The 23,445-nt window shown below is 42.8% G+C and overlaps 1 protein-coding gene across 1 annotated transcript in view; it reads left to right on the top strand.

Annotated features, from left to right (window-relative positions):
- Positions 1-23,445, top strand: part of LOC105477975 (propionyl-CoA carboxylase subunit alpha) — a 440,790-nt gene that overhangs the window by 7,221 nt on the left and 410,124 nt on the right. The window contains exons 2-4 of the mRNA XM_011734903.2: positions 10,580-10,657; positions 20,113-20,160; positions 20,270-20,338. Of these exons, the coding sequence (XP_011733205.2) occupies positions 10,580-10,657; positions 20,113-20,160; positions 20,270-20,338 (195 nt within the window). The remainder of the gene's footprint in view (positions 1-10,579; positions 10,658-20,112; positions 20,161-20,269; positions 20,339-23,445) is intronic.

Raw genomic sequence — 23,445 nt, 5'->3', positions numbered from 1 at the left:
TTTAGCTTAGGGAGGAAGGCCTGTCAAAAGCCAAGATAGACTGAAAGCTGGGCCTCTTGTGTCAAATTGTGAATGCAAAGGAAAAGTTCTGGAAGGAAATTAAAAATGCTACTCCAGTGAGCACACAACTGATTAAAAAAAGTGAAACAGCTTTATTGCTGATATGGCAAAAGCTTTAGTGGTTTGGATGGAAGATCAAACCAGCCACATTTCCTTAAGTCATAGCCTAATCCAGTGCAAGGCCCTCTCTTCAATTCTACGAAGGCTGAGAGAGGTGAGGATGCTGCAGAAGAAAAGTTGGAAGCAAACAGAGGTTGCTTCATGGGGTTTAAGAAAAGAAGTGAGGCCGGGTGCAGTGGCTCACACCTGTAATCCCAGCACTCTGGGAGGCCGAGGCGAGCAGATCACAAGATCAAGAGATTGAGACCATTCTGGCTAACATGGTGAAACCCTGTCTCTACTAAAAATACTAAAATTAGCCGGGTGTGGTAGCGCGCGCCTATAGTCCCAGCTACTTGGGAGGCTGAGGCAGGAGAATCGCTTTAACCCAGGAGGTGGAGGTTGCAGTGAGCCAAGATCGTGCCAGTGCACTCCGGCCTGGCGACAGAGAGACTCTGTCTAAAAAAAAAAAAAAAGAAGCGATCTCCATAACATAAATGTGGAAGCAACAAGTGCTGATGTAGAAGCTGCAGCATTATCCAGAAGATCTCACAAAGATCATTCATGAAGTTGGCTACACCAAACAGCAGATTTTCGTTGTAGATGAAATAGCCTTCTATTGGAAGAATATGTCATTTAGCACTTTGAGAACTGGAGAGAAGTCAGTGCCTGGCTTCAGAGCCTCAAAGGACAGCACCTGGGGTGCTCACTATCACACCTGGCTGTCCTTTGAGGCTTAGAAGCCAGGCACTGGCTCCAGAGGCTGAGGTGGGAGGATTGCTTGAGCCCAGGAGTTGGTGTCCAGCCTGGGCAACATAGCAAGACCCCTATCCCTAAGGGAAAAAAAAAAAAAAAAAAAAGGAAGCAAGCTTCAAAGGACAGGCCAACTCTTGTTAGGGGCTAATGCAGCTGGTAACTTTAAGTGGAAGCCAATGCTCATTTATCATTTTGAAAATCCTAGGACCCTTAAGAATTATTCAAAGTTGACTCTGCCTGTGCTCTAGAAATGGAACAGCAAAGCCTGGATGACAGCACATCTATTTACAGCATAGTTTACTGAATATTTTAAGCCCACTATTGAAACCTACTGCTCAGGACAGAAAGATTCCTTTCAAAATATTGCTGCATATACACAACACACTTGATTACCCAAGAGCTCTAATGGAGCTCTACAAGTAGATTAATGTTATTTTCGTGCCTGCTAATACAACATTCTCCAGCCCATGGATCAAAGAGGAATTTCAACTTTCAAGTTGTATAATTTAATAAATAGTATTTCATAAGTCTATATAGTTGCTGTAGAGAGTGATTCCTTTGATGAATCTGGGCAAAGTGAATTGAAAACTTTCTGGAAAGGATTCACCATTCTAGATGCCATTAAGAACCTTCATGATTCATGGTGGGTCAAAATATCAACATTAACAGGAGTTTTGAGAAGTCGATTCCAACTGTGAGGGGTTCAGGACTTCAGTGGGGAATGTAACTGTAGAGGGATGGAAATAGCAAGAGAACTAGAGTGGAGCCTGAAGATGTGGTAGAATTGCTGCTGTCTCATGATCCTGAAGGGATGAGGAGTTGCTTCTTAATAGATGAGTAAAGAAAGTGGTTCCTTTTTTTTTTTTTTTTGAGGAAGGGTCTCACTCTGTCACCCAGGCTGGAATGCAGTGGCATGGTCATGGCTCACTGCAGCCTCGACCTCCCAGGCTCAAGTAATCTTCCCACTAGCCTCCTGAATAACTGGGATTACAGGCTTGTGCCACCATGCCCAGCTATATATATATATATATATATATATATATATATATATAAAATTAAAAAAAAATTTTTTTTGTATAAATGGGGTTTTGCCATGTGGCCCAGGCTTGTCTCAAACTCCTGAGCTCAAGCAATCCGCCTGCCTCGGCCTCCCAAAGCGCTGGGTTTATAGGTGTTGAGCCACCACACCCAGTCAAGAAAGTGGTATCTTGAGACGGAATCTACTAGTGGTGGAGGATGCTGTGAACATTGTTATCATGATAAAAAAGGATTTATAATATTACATCGACTTAGTTGATAAAGCAGCAGCAGGTTTTGGGAGGATTTATTCCAATTTTGAAAAAGTTCTGATGTGGATATAATGATATCAAACAGCATCACATGCGACAGAGAATTTTTTGTGAGAGGAAATCACTGCAGCAAACTTCACTGTTGTTTTATGTTAAGAAATTGCCACAGCCATCCCAACCTTCAGCAACCACCACCCTGATCAGTCAGTAGCCATCAACATCAAGGCAAGAACCTCCACCAGGAAAACGATGAGATTTGCTGAAGGATCAGATGATTGTTAGCATTTTTGAGCAGCAATTGTTCTGAACAATAATTAATTGGACCTGAACCTGCAATATCTGTAAGGTATGTACAAATAGGGAAAGGAAGGAATTAAGAGTGACTTTTGAAGGTAGGCACACGAGGCCGCTATTGTATGATTGTGTTTCTATGCAGTCTCCAGAATAGACTGATCCATGAAGACAGAAAGTAGATTAGTGGTTGCCCAGGGCCTGGAGGAGAGGGGATGGGAGTGACTGCGCATAGTTAAGGGGTGTCTGTTTGGGGTGATAAAAAATGTCCTGGAATCAGTAGCCATCATGGTTCCATGCCTTGTGAATATACTAAAAACCACTGAGTTGTATACTTTTTTAAAAGGGTAAATTTTATGGTATGTGAATTACATCTGAATTAAAAAATGAAAGAATGGTCTGGGCGCAGTGATTCACACCTGTAATCCCAGCACTTTGGGAAGCTAAGGCAGGTGGATCACCCGAGGTCAGGAGTTCGAGACCAGCCTGACCAACATGGAGAAACCCCATCTCTACGAAAAATACAAAATTAGCCTGGCATGGTGGCACATGCCTGTAATCCCAGCTACTCGGGAGGCTGAGACAGGAGAATTGCTTGAACCTGGGAGGCAGAGGTTGCAGTGAGCTGAAATCGCACCATTGCACTCCAGCCTGGGCAACGAGAGCAAAACGCCATCTCAAAAAAAAAAAAGAAAAAAAAAAAAAGACTTAAATCAATTGCCCACGTTCCTGAGTATTTAGTATCTTAGAAATAGGGAGGGTTAAGACTTGAGAGGGAAGAGCAAGACAGTAGTAAGAATGAAACACATCTTTGTTTTGAGAGCTGGAGACTAGCTTCATTCTGTTCCTACAGGGACCTCTAGAGCAGTATTTCTCAAAGTGTGATTGTTAACCAGCAGCATTATCCGGGACTTGTTAGAAATGCAAATTATCCAGCCCTAGTCCAGAGCTGCAGAGTCTGAATCTCTGGTGATGGAGCCCAGCAATCTGTTTTAACAAGCCTTTCAGCTGATTCTGATGCATGGTAAAATTTGAGAACAACTGCCCTAGATCAGTGCTGCCCAATAGAAATATAAGGTGAGCTGCAAATGTCATTAAAAGTCTTCGCCGGGCGTGGTGACTCAGCTGGGCATGGTGGCTCAGGACTAATTCCAGCACTTTGGGAGGCCGAGGCGGGTGGATCACAAGGTCAAGAGATTGAGATCATCCTGGCCAACATGGTGAAACCCTGTCTCTACTAAAAATACAAAAATTAGCCGGGTGTGGTGGTGTGTCCGGAATTGGTGGGTTCTTGGTTTCACTGACTTCAAGAATGAAGCTGTGGATCCTCATGGTGAGTGTTACAGTTCTTAAAGATGGTGTGTCTGGAGTTAGTTCCTTCAGACGTTCAGATGTGTCTGGAGCTTCTTTTGGTGAGTTCGTGGTCTCGCTGTCAGGAGTGAAGCTGCAGACCTTCGTGGTGAGTGTTACAGCTCTTAAAAGCAGCGCGTCTGGAGTTGTTCGTTCTTCCTGATGGGTTCGTGGTCTCCTTGGCTTCAGGAGTGAAGCTGCAGACCTTCGCAGTGAGTGTTACAGCTAATAAAGACAGCGTGGAACCGAAGAGTGAGCAGCAGCAAGATTTATTGCAAACAGAGAAAGAACAAAGTCTCCACAGTGTGGAAGGGGACTTGAGTGGGTTGCCACTGCTGGTTCAGGTAGCCTGCTTTTATTCTCTTATCTAACCCCACCCACATCCTGCTGATTGGTCCATTTTACAGAGAGCTGATTGGTCTATTTTATAGAGAGCTGATTGGTCTGTTTTGACAGAGTGCTGATTGGTGTGTTTACAATCCTTGAGCTAGACACAGAGTGCTGATTGGTGTGTTTACAATCCTTGAGCTAGACACAGAGTGCTAGACAGAAAGGTTCTCCAAGTCCCCACTGGGTTAACTAGGTACAGCGTTAGCTAGATACAGAGTACCAATTGGTGTATTTACAAACTTTGAGCTAGACACAGTGTACTGATTGGTATATTTACATACCCTGAGCTAGACAGAGTGCTGATTGGTGTGTTTACAATCCTTGAGCTAGACGCAGAGTGCTAGACAGAAAAGTTCTCCAAGTCCTCACTAGGTTCGCTAGATACAGAGTTAGCTAGATACAGAGTACCAATTGGTCTATTTACAAGCCTTGAGCTAGACACAGAGTACTGATTTGTGTATTTACAAAGCCTGAGCCAGACACAGAGTGCTGACTGGTGTATTTAGGATCCTCTAGCTAGAGGGAAAAGTTCTCCAAGTCCCCACCAGATTAGCTAGATACAGAGTTCTGATTGGTGCACATACAATCCTCCGGCTAGATATAAAAGTTCTCCAAGTCCCCATCCGGCTCAGGAGCCCAGCTGGCTTCACCTAGTGGATCCTGCACTGGGGCTGCTGGTGCAGCTGCCCACCAATCCTGAGCCGCCCCTGCAGTCCTCAGTCCTTGGGCTGTCGATGGGACCAGGTGCCACGGAACAGGGTGCCTCCCGGCACCCGTTGGGAAGGCTCGGGCCATGCAGGAGCCCACTGCAGGCGGGGAGCTCAGACATGGCGGGCTGCAGGTCAGGAGCCCTGCGCCATGGGGAGGCAGCTAAACCTGGCAAGAATTTGAGTGCAGCGCCGGTGGGCCGGCACTGCTGGGGCATTCGGCACAACCTTCACAGCTGCTAGCCCAGGGCAGCTCACTGCCCTGGGCGTGCTGCACTGGCCGGCCACTCCATGTGCAGGGCCGGCGGAGCCTGCCCCCGGGCCCACTGAAACTGGCACTGGCCTGGGAGCGCCTCTTCCTCCACACCTCCCCTCAAGCAGAGGGAGGCGGCTCTGGCCTTAGCCAGCCCAGAGAGGGGCTCCCACAGTGCCGTGGCAGGCTGAAGGGCTCCTCAAGCTCCGCCAGAGTGGACGCCGAGGCCGAGGAGGTGCTGAGAGTGAAGGCTGCTAGCACATTGTCACCTCTCAGTGGCAGGCACCTGTAATCCCAGCTACTGGGGAGGCCGAGGCAGGAGAATCATTTGAACTTGGGAGGTGGAGGTTGCAGTGAGCCGAGATGGCACCACTGCACTCCAGCCTGGCGACAAAGTGAGACTGCGTCTCAAAAAACAAACAAAAATCTTCTAATACTTATGTTAAAAAAAAGTAAAGTGAAGAGGCCAAGGTGGGAGGATCGCTTGAGACCAGGAGTTCAAGACCAGCCTGGGGAAAATAGTGAGAACCTCCTTCCCCTGCCACCCCATCTCTACAGAAAATGAAAACATTAGTGGGGCATGGTGGCATGCATCCGTAGTCCCAGCTACTCAGGAGGCTGAGGTGGGAGGATTGCTTGAATGCAGGAGTTCAGGGCTGCAGTGAGCTATGATCCTGTCACCACACTTCAGCCTGGGCAACACAGTGAGATCCTGTCTCAAAAAAAAGAAAGGTAAAACGAAGCTAGGTGTGGTGGCAGGGAAGTGTAGTCTTAGCTACTCAGGAGGCTGAGGTGGAAAGATCGTTTGAGTCTAGGAGTTAGAGGCTGCCATGGGCTATAGTTGTGCCTGTGACTAGTCACTGCAGTCCAGCCTGAGCAAACATAGTGAGACCCCCATCTCTTAAAAAAACAAAAAAAGTAAAATAAGAGGAAATTAATATATTTTACTTAATATATTCAAATATTCAAAGTATTATTTGAATATGTAAATGTAAAAATTCACTAATGAGGTCTTTTACATTTTTTGGGCACTAAGTTTTCAAAATCCAGTGTGTAGTTTACTCTTAGCGCACATCTGAGTGTGGCTCATGGCTGCCATATTGGGTGGAACAGCTCTAGGGCACAGATTGTGCTACTGATGAAGTCCCACCTTGAGGTGCTGGGACTGGCCTTTTGAATTCAGTGTTAGCCCTTGGCCAGGCAGGGTGGGGGTAGCTCTCAGGCTTGATGGAGAACTGTATAGTTGAGGAACATGGTCGAGATGAGGGAGCAGGTGTGAGCCGTTAGTTGTCAACACAGTAGCTAGAGAGGATCTGAGTGGCCTCTGACAACATCTGCTACCGCCGGATGGGGAAGAATGGCCTGGCTGAAGAGTCAAGGGTGGGATAATGAAGTTCTAGAGTTGACATGTATAGTTTTCTGGTGCTTGAGCTTAGTACAGAGGCAGAGCCCAGAGAATCTTGAGTCTTGAACATCTCTCTCAAATATTAGGTGTTCAGCTTGGCTTTTGGCAGACACTGAAGACTGGAACGGTCTCTGAGATCCTGAAGACTAAATAGTCTATTTGCAAGAAAAGCTGTGCTTCCAGGAAAAAGCCAGACTTAAATCAAGTGTCTTCAGAGAAAGGCATGTGCTCAGAAGGCCCCTTGGCTTCTGTTACAGTGCACGATGAAATACTCAACAGATGTTTCCAAACTCTGTGTCATAATACATGGATAAGACCTTCACCTGGAATTTTAGAGATGAAGCAAGATGAAGTAAACTAATGTTTACTTTGACCTTGGTGAGACCATTTTATAGTTCCGTTAACCCAGTTTTGAGGACAGTTTCTTCTTTGAAGCAGAATGCATTCTGATAATGAATTTATCTGATAATGAGTTATTTAGTATTATTCACCTGATTGCTACTGTGGGTGAGTTAACAGTAGTTTTGGTTTTGGCAGAACTGGTGTTTAGATTGTTCTTTAAGATATTTGCTAGTGGATTTACCAGTTTTAACTGCCACGTGAGGCCACATCATGCTTAGTATTTTTTTGAGACAGAGTCTCACTCTGTCACCCAGGCTGGAGTGCAGTGGCGCGATCTCGGCTCACTGCAACCTCCGCCTCCCGGGTTCACGCCATTCTCCTGCCTCAGCCTCCCGAGTAGCTGGGATTATAGGCGCCCACCACCACACCCGGCTAATTTTTTTTTTTTTTGTATTTTTAGTAGAGACGGGGTTTCACTGTGTTAGCCAGGATGGTCTCGATCTCCTGACCTTGTGATCCACCCGCCTTGGCCTCCCAAAGTGCTGGGATTACAGGCATGAGCCACTGCGCCTGGCCGGTGCTATCTAATCTTAAGAAAGGATAGTTGTTTCCCTGTTTGCCATGACTGGAAGGCATGCAACCAGTTTGTCTAAAAGCCTACCATTTCCCCCCATTTTTGTCTAAGTTATTGTGTGCTGATGATAATATATGCAAGACTGTGCTAGCCATGTTAGACATTCTCATTTAATCCTCATAGCAGCATTGTGACCTAGATAAGTACTATTATTATCCCCAGTGTACAAATGAAGAAACTTTCTATATATCTAGGAAATGTCAGAGTCAAGATTCGAATCCAGGTCAGAATCTGAGTCTAGACCAGAACTCTTATTGACTATATTATTCTCTAATGGTAACTCCCAAGTGGTTCTGGTATGGTTTTAAGAAAGAAGGTGACAGCTGCGTATTTGGATTTAGTTTTCATGTAAAACCTTACATTTTTTGGCACTTTACTATTTATAAAAACTCATTTGATCCTTTTAACAACTCCCTAGGAAATCAGGGAGGTGTCATCACCTGCATTCTGTAGATGGAAACGGGGGCCCAGAGAAATGATTAGCTCAATGACTCATAGCTGAGAGTTGACGCAAGTCTTGTGACTCTGAGGGTCAATGCCACTTCCCATGTGCCAAACCATTTGCAGGCATTTCTTTTCTTTGTGTGGAAAATATAGGAAATCATTATTCCTGTGGGAGAGAACCAATGGCAGTATGTTATTGGGGAGTCATTTTGCACACCCTGACCTTTCTCCTTTTGGCTGTGATTGGCTAAATAGTCTTTATAAATAGAATTGATTAAAGTTCTTTCTCAGCACGTTTATTGCTAGGAAATACCTTACAAAGAATTTTGGACTGGGCGTATAGCTAGTTTGTTACATGCTTAACAAAAACAACAAACGTTAAAATTGTGCAGAGGTCCAAATTAGCAGACTTCTACAAACGTTTTCCTGCATTTAGAACATACATTTTATGTTGTGGCTTTACACAAATAGTCTGAGTGTTGACCCGATTCTTCATTTTTGACCTTCCATGAATGTCTCCCAGGAGTAAACAGGAACAGAGCCTTTGTGGGGCTGACTCCAAACCAGTTGAGACTTGTCGTGGGAATGGTTCACACTGGTAGTTATTCTGTCATAGTTGTGTTTGCTTGTACGAGTTCTACTTCTTTTTTTTCTGAGATGGAGTTTCGCTCTTTTTGCCCAGGCTGGAGTGCAACGGCACAATCTTGGCTCCCTGCAACCTCCGCCTCCTGGGTTCAGCCATCCAAGTAGCTGGGATTATGGGTGTGCACCACCACTCTCTGCTAATTTTGTATTTTTAGTAGAGATGGGGTTTCTTTATGTTGGTCAGGCTGGTCTCGAACTCCCGACCTCAAGCGATCTGCCCGCCTTGGCCTCCCAAAGTGCTGGGATTACAGGCGTGAGCCACTGTGCCCGGCCCGAGTTCTACTTCTGGTTGCTGTCTAACCGGGAGGCATCTATGCTTTTTACAGCTGTGGGCCGCATTATTACAAGTTCACATGTGTGCAAGCTCTGTGGAACAACATCATGTCTTTGAGTAGATATTAGTGTTTATGTGGGACTCGCCACTGTTTTTCTTATCTAAAAATAAAAAACTTCAGAAAGCTCTTGACCAATCTGTGGTTAAATCTTGTAACCATTACAGCATCAGCCTGTGACCTTTGAAAAATTAAAGTTCTTGGGACTCAACTTTGTCATAAACTTGGGGATAATGCTCTTTGAACTCACAGTTATGCTTGAAGGAATATATGAGAGATAGTCTTGATCTTTAATAGGGACACAGTAATAATTTCCCATTCATAGTTCCTTGTTGTTCCTAGTCTTTTACTTGGTAAAGGTTTTATTTTATAAACTATATCTTTTTGTATCTTTTACCTCCACTTTTGTATAGAGATTACTATTCGTTCGTTCGTTCATTCATTCATTCATTCATTCATTCATTCATTCTGATGAGTTTCGCTCTTGTTGCCCAGGCTGGAGTGCAGTGGCACGATCTCAGCTCACTGCAACCTCCACCTCCTGGGTTCAAGCAATTCTCCTAACTCAGCCTCCTTAGTAGCTGGGACTACAGGTGTGTGCCAGCATGCCCCACTAATTTTTTTTTTTTTGTATTTTTAGTAGAGACAGGGTTTCGCCATTTTGGCCAGTCTGGTTGCAAACTCCTGACCTCAGGTGATCCACCTGCCTCGGCCTTCCAAAGTGCTAGGATTACAGGCATGAGCCATGGTGCCCGACTCTTTAAAAACTAGTTGTACAATTTTTTCAGTTCATTTACAAATGTTGCTATAAAAACCTTTTGTTTCTTATTTGAGTTGCTATCCTCTTAGAAGGTTCTAAGGGGTCTTGCTCTGTTGCCCAGGCTGGAGTACAGTGGTGTGATCTTGGCTCACTGCAGCCTCAAACTCCCGGGCTCAAGTAGTACTCCCACCTCTGCCTCCTGAGTAGCTGGGATTCCAGGCGTGTATCACTGTGCCTGGCTTAGTCACTTAATGTTCTTAAGTATTAAAGCATTAAGATATGCTTTCTTCACAAATAGTTCAATGAATGAGAAATATCCTTGATTAATGGTTTTGGTTTTTCATATTTATCAGCCAAACCACTTTTGTACCAGAAAATGTAAAATAAGAAATTGGGCTGATGACATCAGCAAATATAAAAATAATATTTTATTATGTTCTGGCCACTGTTAAATTCGAAGCTCCCTGAGACCAAGACTCTTGTTTTGTGTTTTTGAAAGTTCTTTGTGGTCTGTGACATTTCTGACCCTGTTCTATCCTTTTGCGTGATCTGAAAGGCTTTCCTCAGATTTGCTTGGCCCATCGACAATTCTTGTTTTGCTTTTCTGGAGATTGTTTTGATGCTTTTGGTTTCTCTTACATGCCGACGGGCTGTGTCTGTAGATAGATTTCCCTTCCATAATTATAATTATGGTGTATTGCCTAGAACTACTATTTATTGATCAAACACTTTCGCTAGAACCCAGCTGGAAGAAATATCCTGAAAAAATGTTCAAAAGCCCGTCAAGTATTTGCAATTTATTTTGCTTTTCTTTTTTTGTAGCATGTTCCGCACTATTCAAGACAGCGCTTAATGGTGTCCCGTAATCTTGGTTCAGTGGGATATGATCCTAATGAAAAAGTAAGTATTTAAACGATACTCTCAACAACTAACTTATCATGGTTTTACTTTCTTGTCTCCATACTGTGTTCAATGGGATTTTGTTAAGACTGTGGGGTCATTGATCACTCTAGCATTATATGTTTCTATAGGTGCTCAATCTTTAGATGTTCTGTTTTTCATTGTGGGCCACAGTCTGAATCTTTTTAATTTTGTATTTGTATCTTTACCAAAAATTGAATGCATTTACAATGTGTTTCCTTTGTTTTCAGAAGAATAACTAAGAAATCATTTGTTCTTAAAGACTGGGCAGTTAAGAGATTTAATTAAACTATTGAGTTTTTCTTTCATTTACTTAATACTTTTTTTTTTTTTTTGAGATGGAGTCTCGCACTGTCGCCCGGGCTGGAGTGCAGTGGTGTGATCTTGGCTCACTGCGACCTACACCTCCCAGGTTCAAACAATTCTCCCACCTCAGCCTCCTGAGTAGCTGGGATTACAGGCGTACACCACTGCACCCGGCTAACATTTATATTTTTAGTAGAGATGGGCTTTCACCATGTTGGCCAGGATGGTCTCAAACTCCTGACCTCAGGTGATCCACCTGCCTCAGCCTCCCAAAGTGCTGGGATTTCAGGCGTGAGACACTGTGCACCCGGCCTCATTTACTTAATATTTATATTATTTATTTATTTATTTGTGACACAGAGTCTTGCTCTTTTGCCCAGGCTGGAGTACAGTCGTGTGATCTCAGCTCACTGTAACCTTTGCCTCCTGCCTTCAAGAGATTCTCTTGCCTCAGCCTCCTGAGTAGCTGGGATTACAGGTGTGCCCCACCATGCCCGTCTAATTTTTTTGTTTGTTAGTAGAAACGGGGTTTCACCATGTTGGCCAGGCTGGTCTCAAACTCTTGACCTCAGGTGATCGGCCCGCCTCGGCCTCCCAAAGTGCTGGGATTACAGACGTGAGCCACTGTGGCCTACCTGTATGATTCATTTAGATTGAAGATAATTTTGTGTATTATAAATTTCAGGACAAGCAGTTTCTAATTAAAATGCTATTTCAATAATGTTTGAGCCTTGTAGGGACTAGAAGAAGTGATTGGAAATAAAATATGGTTTCATGCCTTCATGGCAATGAAAGCATCAAAGAGGGTGGGAGTTTTGGTTAAGAAGGGATTGTTCAAGGTGACTGTCATCAAAATACAACTGACAGGCATGATTATTTGAGAATGACATGTCTGAGGTATCTCTGAATCATGTGCTGAAGTGCACAGTACTGCTTTCCAGATTCTTTTGAATCTGGAGGCCTGGAGGAAGAAAGAGTCTACATATCTTCAGTTCAGTAGGAATACAACATGAAACACAGTTGCAGGGTGGTATGGTTTGGCTCTGTGTCTCCACCCAAATCTCATCTCGACCTGTAATCCCCAGGTGTTGAGGGAGGGAGGTGATTGGATCATGGGGGCAGTTTCCTCCATGTTTTTCTCATGATAGTGAGTTGGTTCTCACAGGATCTTATGATCTTACAAGTGTTTGGAAGTTCCTCCTTTGCACTACTCTCCCCTGCTGCCTTGTGAAGAAGGTGCCTGCTTTCCTTCTGCCGTGATTTAAGTTTCCTGAAGCCTCCCCAGCCATGCGGAACTGGGAGTCAATTAAACCTTTGTTTATAAATTACGTAGTCTTGGGTGGTATCTTCATAGCAATGTAAAAACCGATTAATACACAGGGCAAATGCAATTTTCAAGGTTTTTTTTTTTTTTTTTTTAATTTTTGAGATGGAATATTGTTCTGTCACCCAGGCTGGAGTGCAGTGGTGTGATCTTGGCTCACTGCAACCTCCACGTCCCGGGTTCAAACAGTTCTCCTGCCTCAGCCTCCCGAGGAGCTGGGATTACAGGTGTTCATTACCATGCCTGGCTAATTTTTGTATTTTTAGTAGAGACGGGGTTTCACCATGTTGGCCAGACTGGTCTCGAGCTCCTGACCTCAAATGTCTGCCTGCCTCAGCCTCCTAAAGTGTTGGGATTACAGGCATGAGCCATGGCGCTTGGCCAATTTTCAATTTTCTAATAGCTACATTAAAAAACAGTAAACAGTTAAAATTAATTTTAATAATATCTCAATATCTAAAATGTTATTTAAGTACATAATCAGTATAAAAAGTATTAACAGGACACCTTAGATTCTTTTTTTGGGCCCTAAGTCTTCTAAATCCAGTGTATGTTTTACATCTCTGGCATATCTCAGTTTGATTAGCCACATTTGAAGAGCCCAGTAACCTCTTGTGACCAGTGGCTACTGCATTGGATAGTGCAGGTCTATTGAATGAGTTACGATAAACTCCCTGTTATGAAAGCTGTAGTTTAATTTAAAATCTTCATCATAGGTGATATGCTTTGGGGTTCATGTATCCATGTGTTGCATTCCAATCTCGAAGTAATCATCTATCCTAAGTGGCCACACTCTTAAGAGTGGTTAACTAACATTTGTTGAGGAGGCCACATTCTAGAGGGGTGGAATACTACAAACGGCTCAGCCATCTTTCTCTTTATAAATACCGGTAGCCTTCCTCATTAGCATAATAACTGTTAGAAGTAGGCTATCAGCCAGGTGTGATGGCCCACGCCTGTAATCCCAGGACTTTGGGAGTTCGAGGCCAGTGGATTGCTTGAGGTCAGGAACTTGCGACCAGCCTGGCGAAACCCTGTCTCTACCAAAAACAAAACAAAACAAAAAAACCTCCACAAAAATTAGCTGGGTGTGCTGGCGTGCGCCTGTAATTCCAGCTACACAGGAAGCTAAGGTGGGAGAATCACTTGAGCCCAGGAGGCGGGGCTTCAGTGTGCCATGATTGCACCACTGTACTCCAGACTGCTAGGCTACAGGGCGAGATCCTGTCTCAAAGAAGGAAAAAGAAATGGGCTGTCATTGAGGAAGTTTGTGATATTCGTCGATATTATGTTATTGGGTATTACTTTAGAGAAATTCTCTGCCTTTGTACTATTAGAATATAATAATGTAGTTGGCCTTTAATTCTTTACCTTTAAGAATAACACTCATGCCCGATCCCTAAATGAATAGTCCTGTGTTCAGCCACTTGTCTGGTGGATTCTTGATGGCTTAGTCTGACAGTATGGTTAACCAAATCAGAATATTGGTTTTTTTTTTGCCTATGGCGAGCCTTTCTTGCAGTCTTTTGGAGCCTTACAAAGTACAGGGAGTTGAGATTTCACTGAACTTATCAAGCGGGTTTTATGATTCTTTTTATGTCTTAATAAATGTTTGTATGTATGGACAGAGTTAGGTCTGGCACTTGCTTTCGTTATAACCTCATAGTGAAGTTACAGAAATAGGTAACTCACCTCCCACATGGGTGACCACTGCTAATTACTAAAAATAAATAAATGTGTGTAACTCTCTGGGTTTAGCACATTTATTTATTTATTTATTTATTTATTTATTTATTTATTTATTTTTGAGATAGAGTCTCGCTCTGTCACCCAGGCTGGAGTGCAGTGGCATGATCTTGGCTCACTGCAACCTCCACCTTCTGGGTTCAAGCGATTCTCCTGCCTCAGCCTCCTGAGTAGCTGGGATTACAGACACACACCACCATGCCCAGCTATTTTTTTTTTTTTTTGAGACGGAGTCTGGCTCTGTCGCCCAGGCTGGAGTGCAGTGGCCGGATCTCAGCTCACTGCAAGCTCCGCCTCCCGGGTTCACGCCATTCTCCTGGCTCAGCCTCCCGAGTAGCTGGGACTACAGGCACCCGCCACCTTGCCCGGCTAGTTTTTTTGTAGGAGACGGGGTTTCACGGTGTTAGCCAGGCTGGTCTCGATCTCCTGACCTCGTGATCCGCCCGTCTTGGCCTCCCAAAGTGCTGGGATTACAGGCTTGAGCCACCGCGCCCGGCCTAATTTTTTTTTTTTTTTTGTATTTTCAGTAGAGATGGAGTTTCACTATGTTGGCCAGGCTGGTCTCGAACTCCTGACCTCAGGTGATCCACCTGCCTCCACCTCCCAAAATGCTGGGCTTATAGGCATGAGCTACCGTGCCTGGCCCAGGTTTGGCACATTTAAAGAGATCGGAGGGTTAAAGAGTGTAGAAGTGGAATCCCCTTGGAATTTACTAAGCATGTTTCATCATAAATTCTGAAATCAATCCTGCTGCCTGCTATCTTTGCCATCTCCTTTGCTGTGCCCTTGCCTAAGGTGGCTGTGGAGAAACTGTGTTTCCCTCAGTGAGTGATGAATATTCTTTGGCACCTAATCGTGGTACAGGTGCATGTTCAGACTAAATTGGTCGCTTCACCCTTTGCTTGAGGGCTGCACTTAATCAGACCTTTCTCCTTCCCGGATTCCTGCTGTCCTTGTAACCATTCATTAAATATTGACCTGGTCTGTTTATACCTACTGTCCCAAGTGCAAGTAGACTTGATCTTTGGTGTAATACATATTTGTTAAATAAATTGATTCTCGTTTGAATCTGTTATTAACTCCTTTCTTATTCCACATTTTATCAGTGACTTACATCATGCACAACTTATCCAGGTGAAATTTAATCATCACTGAAAATGTTATTTTTTTTTAACTGGAGTTCTAACAAGCTAACTGGTTGTCTTATGTACGTTCATGAGAATAAGGAAGATTTAACTTACGGTAACTGCTTAGATAAAGACCATTAAGTTTCAGCTGGCCTTAAATTAATGTGAGCCAGTACAGTACTATGTTGTTCCTTTCACACTAATGTGAGCTGGCTGGGCTCAGTGGCTTACGCCTACAGTCCCTGCGCTTTGGGAGGCCGAGACACGGGATTCCTTGAGACCAAGAGTTCCATACCAACCTGGGTAACAGAGCAAAACCCCATCTCTTAAAAAAAAAAGTGATGTTAGGTGTTATTAATAACATAGTGTTTAGAGCTTGCATTGTTATTCTCTGACCACATTATGTCATGGTATGTTCTGACATGAATACCTGGATGTGAACTCTCTGACTTTACCATTAAGTGATTTAAGGCAAGTGATTTAGCCTCATCAAGCCTTAGTTTTCTTATTTGTAAAACGGAGATATTATCAGAACTGACTTCGTGGGATTATTATGCTAAATATTGTCCTCATAGCCATTACCTGATAGATGAAATAATGCACAGAAGGGATTCATCACAGTGCCTGCTGTATACAAAACGTGTCCTAAATGTCGGCTGCTTAATCTCCTTCACTGAATATTGCGCATTTGGAAACTGAGACTCAAAGTCCATGGATAGTGAGTAGCTGGGTGTAAACTCATGTCTGTCCTTTTCCAGAGCTGGTGGACTTACCCATTGTGCTGTGCCCTTTCTCAGAAGAGCTGGGCAGTGACCCAGTGTCCAGAGTTCTGCCATCATTCCAACAAGCACGCAGTGCAGGGCCAGCTCAGCCCTCTTGGTGTCTGAATGGAGTGTGCTGCTAGCTGTGGAGTTAGAGCCCGGGAGAGAGCATCTAAACCTGGGGAAGGGAAAGGAAGAAGGAGGGGTAGAGAGACAGTGGATTAAGAGAAAAACAACAACAACAACAACAAAAATCCTTAGGAAATCTTTTACTTCAGATGACATCATTAGTACAGTTATAGAGCAGCTACTGCCAAAGGTCTTCATTATCTATTCTGGTGCCTGAAATCTCCTCTGTCTTCAAGGATCCAGGATCCTAATTTATAGTTGTCTTTTTCTGAGTGTCTTCAGGGTGCCTTATGAGTGACTCTCCACATACAGGAACAAGTCCCAGTTCCTTGAATGGCGTATGAGTCCTTCTATCATCTGGACTGTTTTTATCCTAGCTTTATTTGCTACAACTCTCCTAAGCATACCACACGCTTGAGTCATATTGAGAATTCCTTGTAGTTCTTTAGTGCTACCCTCTTCTTCCAGTGTCACCACCTTTACACATGCTGTTCATGCGCTCCCTTCTCTGTGTAGCATCCTGCACACAGCCTTATTAGAGCACTTAACACAATTCATTGTGTTTGTGCCATATTTTACTTTGAAGTTGCCAAATGCACTTGATATTTACCTGTAATTGTTGATGCAGAGGGGCAGTTTTAGTTGGTTTTGATTGATTTGTATGTGTATTCTGTTACAGGCGTAGCCTACCTGTAAGAATATATAGGAGACCAGTAACAGTGGTTGCCTTTTGGGCAGGGACTTGGGTGTTTCTTCAGTGTATCCCCTTTTGTACTTTAAAAATTCTGAACTGTGATTTATTTAAAAGAAAATGTTATGTATGGAAGATTAATTGATATGGTTAGCTTTATTGAGTTTTATGTGCTAATTGGTAATACGTTAATAGCCCTTAACAGAGAAGATGTGTCAGGTGCAGGTATTTGTTTTGATATAGCTTTTCCCCAGTTAGACAGATAAGGGCACACTCCTAAATTCATAACAGTCTGGCATGTAGCCCAAAGGGGTGAAGAACAGTAGCCATAGCTAATGCTGAATGAATATATATTACATGTTAGACGTTATTCTAAACACTTCAAGGGTGTTAATTAATATCATTCTCACAACCTCTTGTGGCAGGTGCTGTTTTTACCCTTATTTTACATACCAGGAAATGAGAGGCAAGATGGATGACTTGTTCATAGCAGGACACACAGGAGGAGAACATAGTGTGCTGGAAGTTCAGCCTGGGTGGTTTGGCTGCAGACTGACTCGTAATGACCGTTCTGCTGCTTGAACAGAAATTAGAATGGGGATTCTTACTTAATTCTTCCAGTGTTATGATTTGTTATATTTGCTGTAACAATTGTTTAATATATAATTTCTAGGAGTGGTGTTTATGGTGATTATCAGGGATGGTCTGTTTCACAGTTAATATTAACATCACATTTTAAAACCCATTTAAGAAAGTGTTGGCCGGGCGTGGTGGCTCAAGCCTGTAATCCCAGCACTTCGGGAGGCCGAGATGGGCGGATCACGAGGTCAGGAGATCGAGACCATCCTGGCTAACCCGGTGAAACCCCGTCTCTACTAAAAAATACAAAAAACTAGCCGGGCGAGGTGGCGGGTGCCTGTAGTCCCAGCTACTCGGGAGGCTGAGGCAGGAGAATGGCGTGAACCCGGGAGGCGGAGCTTGCAGTGAGCCGAGATCTGGCCACTGCACTCCAGCCTGGGTGACAGAGCGAGACTCCGTCTCAAAAAAAAAAAAAAAGAAAGTGTAATCATTGTTTTCTCAGGATATGCTTACTGCTTAAGAGGGATTTACCATGACCATTTAAATACAGAAAAGTAGATGATTTTGCGTTCTCAGACCTGAGGTGTGAGCAAGGCTCTGAGTGGCTTAGCGTTTTATCAAATTAGAAGTTTACCTATTTTTAAGGCAGGGGCTTGCCTCGGGTTGGTGGAGTTAAGACATATATGATGTAAAGGTTAAACCAAGACCTAGAAAGCTTTTTTCACTTCTGAAATGCTGGACTTTTTCCTGTATGTTAAAATACTGCTCTAGGCCGGGCGTGGTGGCTCAGGTTTGTAATCCCAGCACTTTGGGAGGCCGAGGCAGGCAAATCACCTGAGGGCAGGAGTTTGAGGCCAGCCTGGCCAAGATGGGGAAACCCTATCTCTACTAAAAATACAAAGAAATTAGCGGGGCGTGGTGGCATGCACCTGTAATCCCAGCTATCGGGAGGCTGAGGCAGGAGAATATCTTGAACCTGGGAGGCGGAGGTTACCATGAGCTGAGATCGCACCACTGCCCTCCAGCCTGGGTGACAAAGTGAGACTCCATCTCAAAAAACAAACAAACAAACAAACAAACAAACAAACTGCTCTAAGTTATATAAGAGTACTTTTTAAAAGATCATATGTAACTCTAAGTCTTCCTTTAGAAATGTAACTAACACTTTTTTTCTGTAGTTCCGTTGAACTTAAAAACAATTCACAAATCCAGAAATTACCATGTGCTAATATGTATAACATCCAAATTACTTGGAATGGTGTGTTTTTAAAAACGATTAGCCTGTACAATTTTAGAGTAGGAAGAAAACCTTACTAAATAGCTTTCCTTTGGAGTGCTGCCAGTTTATGTGGAAATCAAGGCCTACAGAGATTGATTTGCTTAAAGTTAAATAAGTCATTAGTGGCAAAGCTGGACTTGGGTTTAGGTCTCTAGATAAACACAGGATATACAGCTTCTCTACTATTTGGTCTCAGCTGCTTCAAAATTTGGTGGTTATTCAAACTTAACATTGTATTCAAATGGTGTAATCTGCTTAGCCTAGGCGTTTTTGGATATAAGCACAATTGGTACCTATTCTGAGTTACTGAAAATATGCCCTGTCCCAACAGAGATGGCAGATAAATTATTCTTACTTAGTATCAGACTTTCCTTTGAAAACAACTCATGACACTTAGAATTTCCCAGAATTTAGAAAATAAATTGTCAAGTAATTTTGGCCAAAGTTTTTTTTTTTTTTTTTGAGACGGAGTCTTGCTCTGTCACCCAGGCTGGAGTGCAGTGGGTGACACTGCACTCTGCCTCCCGTGTTCAAGCGATTCCTGCCTCAGCCTCCCAAGTAGCTGAGATTACTTGGAATTACCAGCACTTGGGATTACAGGCATGCACCACCACGTCAGGCTAATTTTTGTATTTTAATTTATTATTTATTTATTTATTTATTTATTTATTTATTTATTTATTTATTTATTTTGAGACGGAGACTTGCTTTGTCTCCAGGCTGGAGTGCAGTGGTGCGATCTTGGCTCACTGCAGTCTCCACCTCCCGGGTTCACGCCATTCTCCTGCCTCAGCCTCCCGAGTAGCCGGGATTACAGGCACACACCACTAGACCCAGCTAATTTTTTTGTTTTTATGTTTTTTGTATTTTCAGTAGAGACGGGGTTTCATCATATTGGCCAGGATGGTCTCGCTCTCCTGACCTCATGATCCACCCACCTTGGCCTCCCAAAGTTCTGGGATTACAGGTGTTAGCCACTGTGCCCAGCCTTTTTGTATTTTTAGTAGAGACAGGGTTTCACTGTGTTGGTCATACTGGTCTCGAACTCCTGACCTCGTGATCCACCTGCCTCAGCCTCCCAAAGTGCTGGGATTACAGGCGTGAGCCACTGCGCCCGGGCTTGACTACAGTCTTTTAGTATCTGAAATATCATTTGAAGATTTTCTTTTGGCTAGAGAATTGATAAATACCCCCATTGTGAATACATTCACCTACTATGCTTTAACAAAGTAATTATAGAACCCGATCATATCAGGTGAATTTTGTAGTTCTCTGGTTGTAAATGATTATACTATTTAATAACCTATTTTAATATTACCCTAAGTATTTATAGTACATTTAATATTACTCTAAATAATATAGTATTTAATGTTACTCTAAGAAGTAATGTTTTTTAGGATTATATTCAGTGTTAATGTTGGAAAAAGTTGGTGTTTTTTGGTCCCAAAGTAAGAGTAACAATTTCTAATGAATGTGTTTTTTCTGTCTTCAGACTTTTGATAAAATTCTTATTGCTAATAGAGGAGAAATTGCATGTCGGGTGAGTAGAATTTTCATCTTATTTTCCATTTTACTCTATGAAATTATTTATTATTAAACCCCTTTAAGTGTGAATCACTATTAATAGACATTAATATATTTTAAAATAGGTTATTAAAACTTGCAAGAAGATGGGCATTAAGACAGTTGCCATCCACAGTGATGTTGATGCTAGTTCTGTAAGTATATTTTTGCTTTGTTTAAATCAGGACTTAATTTTGGGTCAAGTAGAAAAAGAGGGACATACAGGCTTTTTTTCTTGGCCTGCAAAAGATATATTCAAGTTTAAAAACTGTTTACTTGTTCACTGTTGTGTTAAGCAAAATGACATTATCACAGTGTCTTCTAGATGTGCCTTAAGTATTTTCTTTTCATGGCTTTAAAAGCTTAAACTGAAAAATTGCCAGGCTGATTGCTGGTCACCAAGTAGATTTAAGCAAAGCATGAGAAAGTTTGAGTCAAAGATTAATGAAATGTTTACACAATGCTCCCTTATGAGAGCACTTTACCCAGCATAACTTCAGTATCACTAAGGGAATGCTACAATTGTTTCACCTTTCCGAAATGCTTCAAAGTGTTCAGCTGAAAGTTTGACAAAAATGAAAGACAGGTTAATGCTAATTGGATACGAACAAAAGAAGGTTTAGCATAAAGCAGATATACTTTTATTTGGTACTTTTAACACAGCAGGCCTTTATTTATTTATTTATTTATTTATTTATTTATTTATTTATTTATTGAAACAGAGTCTTGATCTGTCGTCCAGGCTGGAGTGCAGTGGCGTGATCTCACTTCACTACAACCTCCGCCTCCTGGGTTCAAGTGATTCTCCTGCCTGAGCCTCCTGAGTAGCTGGGATTATAGGCACCTGCCGTCATGCCTGGCTAATTTTTGTATTTTTGGAGAGACGGGGTTTCACCATGTTGGCCAGGCTGGTGTTGAACTCCTGACCTTAGGTGATCCGCCTCCCCGGCCTCCCAAAGTGCTAGGATTACAGGCTTGAGCCACCACACCCGGCCCACAGCAGGGATTTTTTTAGTAGTAGTGTTATGAATGAGTAGAAAAAAATACCCTGGGGAAAGAATGTAAATTATTAGGTCTTTATGGCATGAAATATAAGTAGTTGAATACTAATGCAAGCATTGTTTCTCATTGTTTCACACTACTTTTGATAATGGGACCCTTTGGTAGGGTCCGTCACTTAGTGACAGGGATATGTTCTGAGAAATGCATCGTTAGGTGAGTTCAATATTATGTGACCATCACAGAATGTACTTACGCAAACCTTGATGATATAGCCTAGTACACACCTATATGGTATAGCCTATTCCTCCTGTGCTACAAACCTGTACAGCGTGTGACTGTACTAAATACTGTAGGCAATTGTAACACAATGGTGTTTGTGTATATAAGCATATCTAAACACAGAAAAGGTACAGTAAAAATGTAGTATAAAAGATAAAAAATGGTACACTTGTATAGGGCTCTTACTGTGGATGGAGCTTGTAGGACTGGAAGCTGGTCTGGGTGAGTCAGGGAGTGAGCGAAGGCCTAGGACATTACTGTCACTACTGTAGACTTCATAAACACTGTACACTTAGGCTACACTACATTTATAGAAAAATAGTTTTCTTTTTTCAATAATAAATTAACCTTAGCATACCATAACTTTTTTACATTGTAAACTTTTTAATTTTGTCTTTACTCTTTGACTCTTTTTTTTTTTTTGAGACAGAGTCTTGCTCTGTCAGCCAAGCTAGAGTGCAGTGGCGCATTCTTGGCTCACTGCAACCTCCATCTCCCGGGTTCAAGCAGTTCTCCTGCCTCATCCTCTCAAGTAGCTGGGATTACAGGCATGTGCCACCACGCTCGGCTAATTTTTGTATTTTTAGTAGAGACGGGGTTTCACCATGTTGGCCAGGCTGGTCTTGAACTCCTGACCTCAGGTAATCCGCCCGCCTCAGCCTCCCAAAGTGCTGGGATTACAGGCGTGAGCCACGACGCCCGGGTTTACTCTTTGAGTCTTTCATAATAAAACAGCATAAAATGCAAACATTGTACAACTGTACAAAAATGTTTTCTTTATATCCTTGTTTTATAAGCTTTTTTCTGTTTTTAAAGTTTTTAATTTTTCATTTATTTTTTACTTTTTGAACTTTTTTGGTAAAAATGAAGACTCAAATGCACACATTAGCCTAGACCTGCACAGGATCAGGCTCATCAAGACATCAGTAGGCACGAGATCACATTAAGTTAGAAAGCTTCTACACAGCCAAGGAAGCAAAAAAATGAAGAGACAATCCACAGAATGGGAGAAAATATTTGCAAACTACACATCTGATGAGGGATTAGTAACCAGAATGTATAAGGAGCTCAAACAACTCTGTAGGAAAAAAATCTAATAATTTGATTAAAAAATGGGCAAAAAGGCCAGGTGCGGTGGTTCACGCCTGTAATCCCAGCACTTTGGGAGGCTGAGTGGGCAGATCACTTGAGGTCAGGAGTTCGAGACTTAGAATAAATAAATGCATGTTTAACCAGCCTGGCCAACATGGTGAAACCCTGTCTCTACTAAAAATACAAAAATTAGCCGGGTGTGGTGGCACACATCTGTAGTCCCAGCTACTTGGAGGCCAGGGCAGGAAGCTTGAACCTGGGAGGTGGAGGTTGCTGTGAGCCAAGATCGTGCCACTGCACTCTAGTCTGGGCGGCCAGGCGAGACTACGTCCAAAGGAAAAGGGGGCAAAAGATCTGAATAGGCATTTTTCAAAAGAAGACATACAGATCACAAACAGATATCTGTAAAGGTGCTCGACAGTATTCATTACGGAAATGCAAATCAGAAGTACAATGAGATGTCTCACCCCGGTTAAAATGGCTTTTATCCAAAAGACATAACGAGTACTGTCGAGGATGTAGAGACAGTACTCTACATCCCACCTCATACACTGTTGGTGGGAATGTAAGTTACTACAACCACTATAAAGAACAGTGTGGAGGTTCCTCAAAAAACTAAAACTATCATATGATCCAGCTGCTAGATGTACATCTGCTGCTAGGGGTACACCTAGCACCTGGGAAATCAGTATATGGAGGAGATATCTGCACTCCCATGTTTATTGTAGCATTTTTCACAATAGCCAAGATTTGGAGGCAACTTAAGTGTCCATCAATAGATGAAGGGATAAAGAAAATGTGGTACATATGTACGGTACCATTCAGCCATAAAAATGAATGAGATCTTGTCATTTGCAATAGTGGGGATGGAACTGGTGGAGGACATTAC

The sequence above is a fragment of the Macaca nemestrina genome, chromosome 16, assembly GCF_043159975.1.
Source record: "Macaca nemestrina isolate mMacNem1 chromosome 16, mMacNem.hap1, whole genome shotgun sequence".
NCBI classification, from domain to species: Eukaryota; Metazoa; Chordata; class Mammalia; order Primates; family Cercopithecidae; genus Macaca; species Macaca nemestrina.
This window is presented reverse-complemented; position numbering and strand designations above follow the sequence as displayed.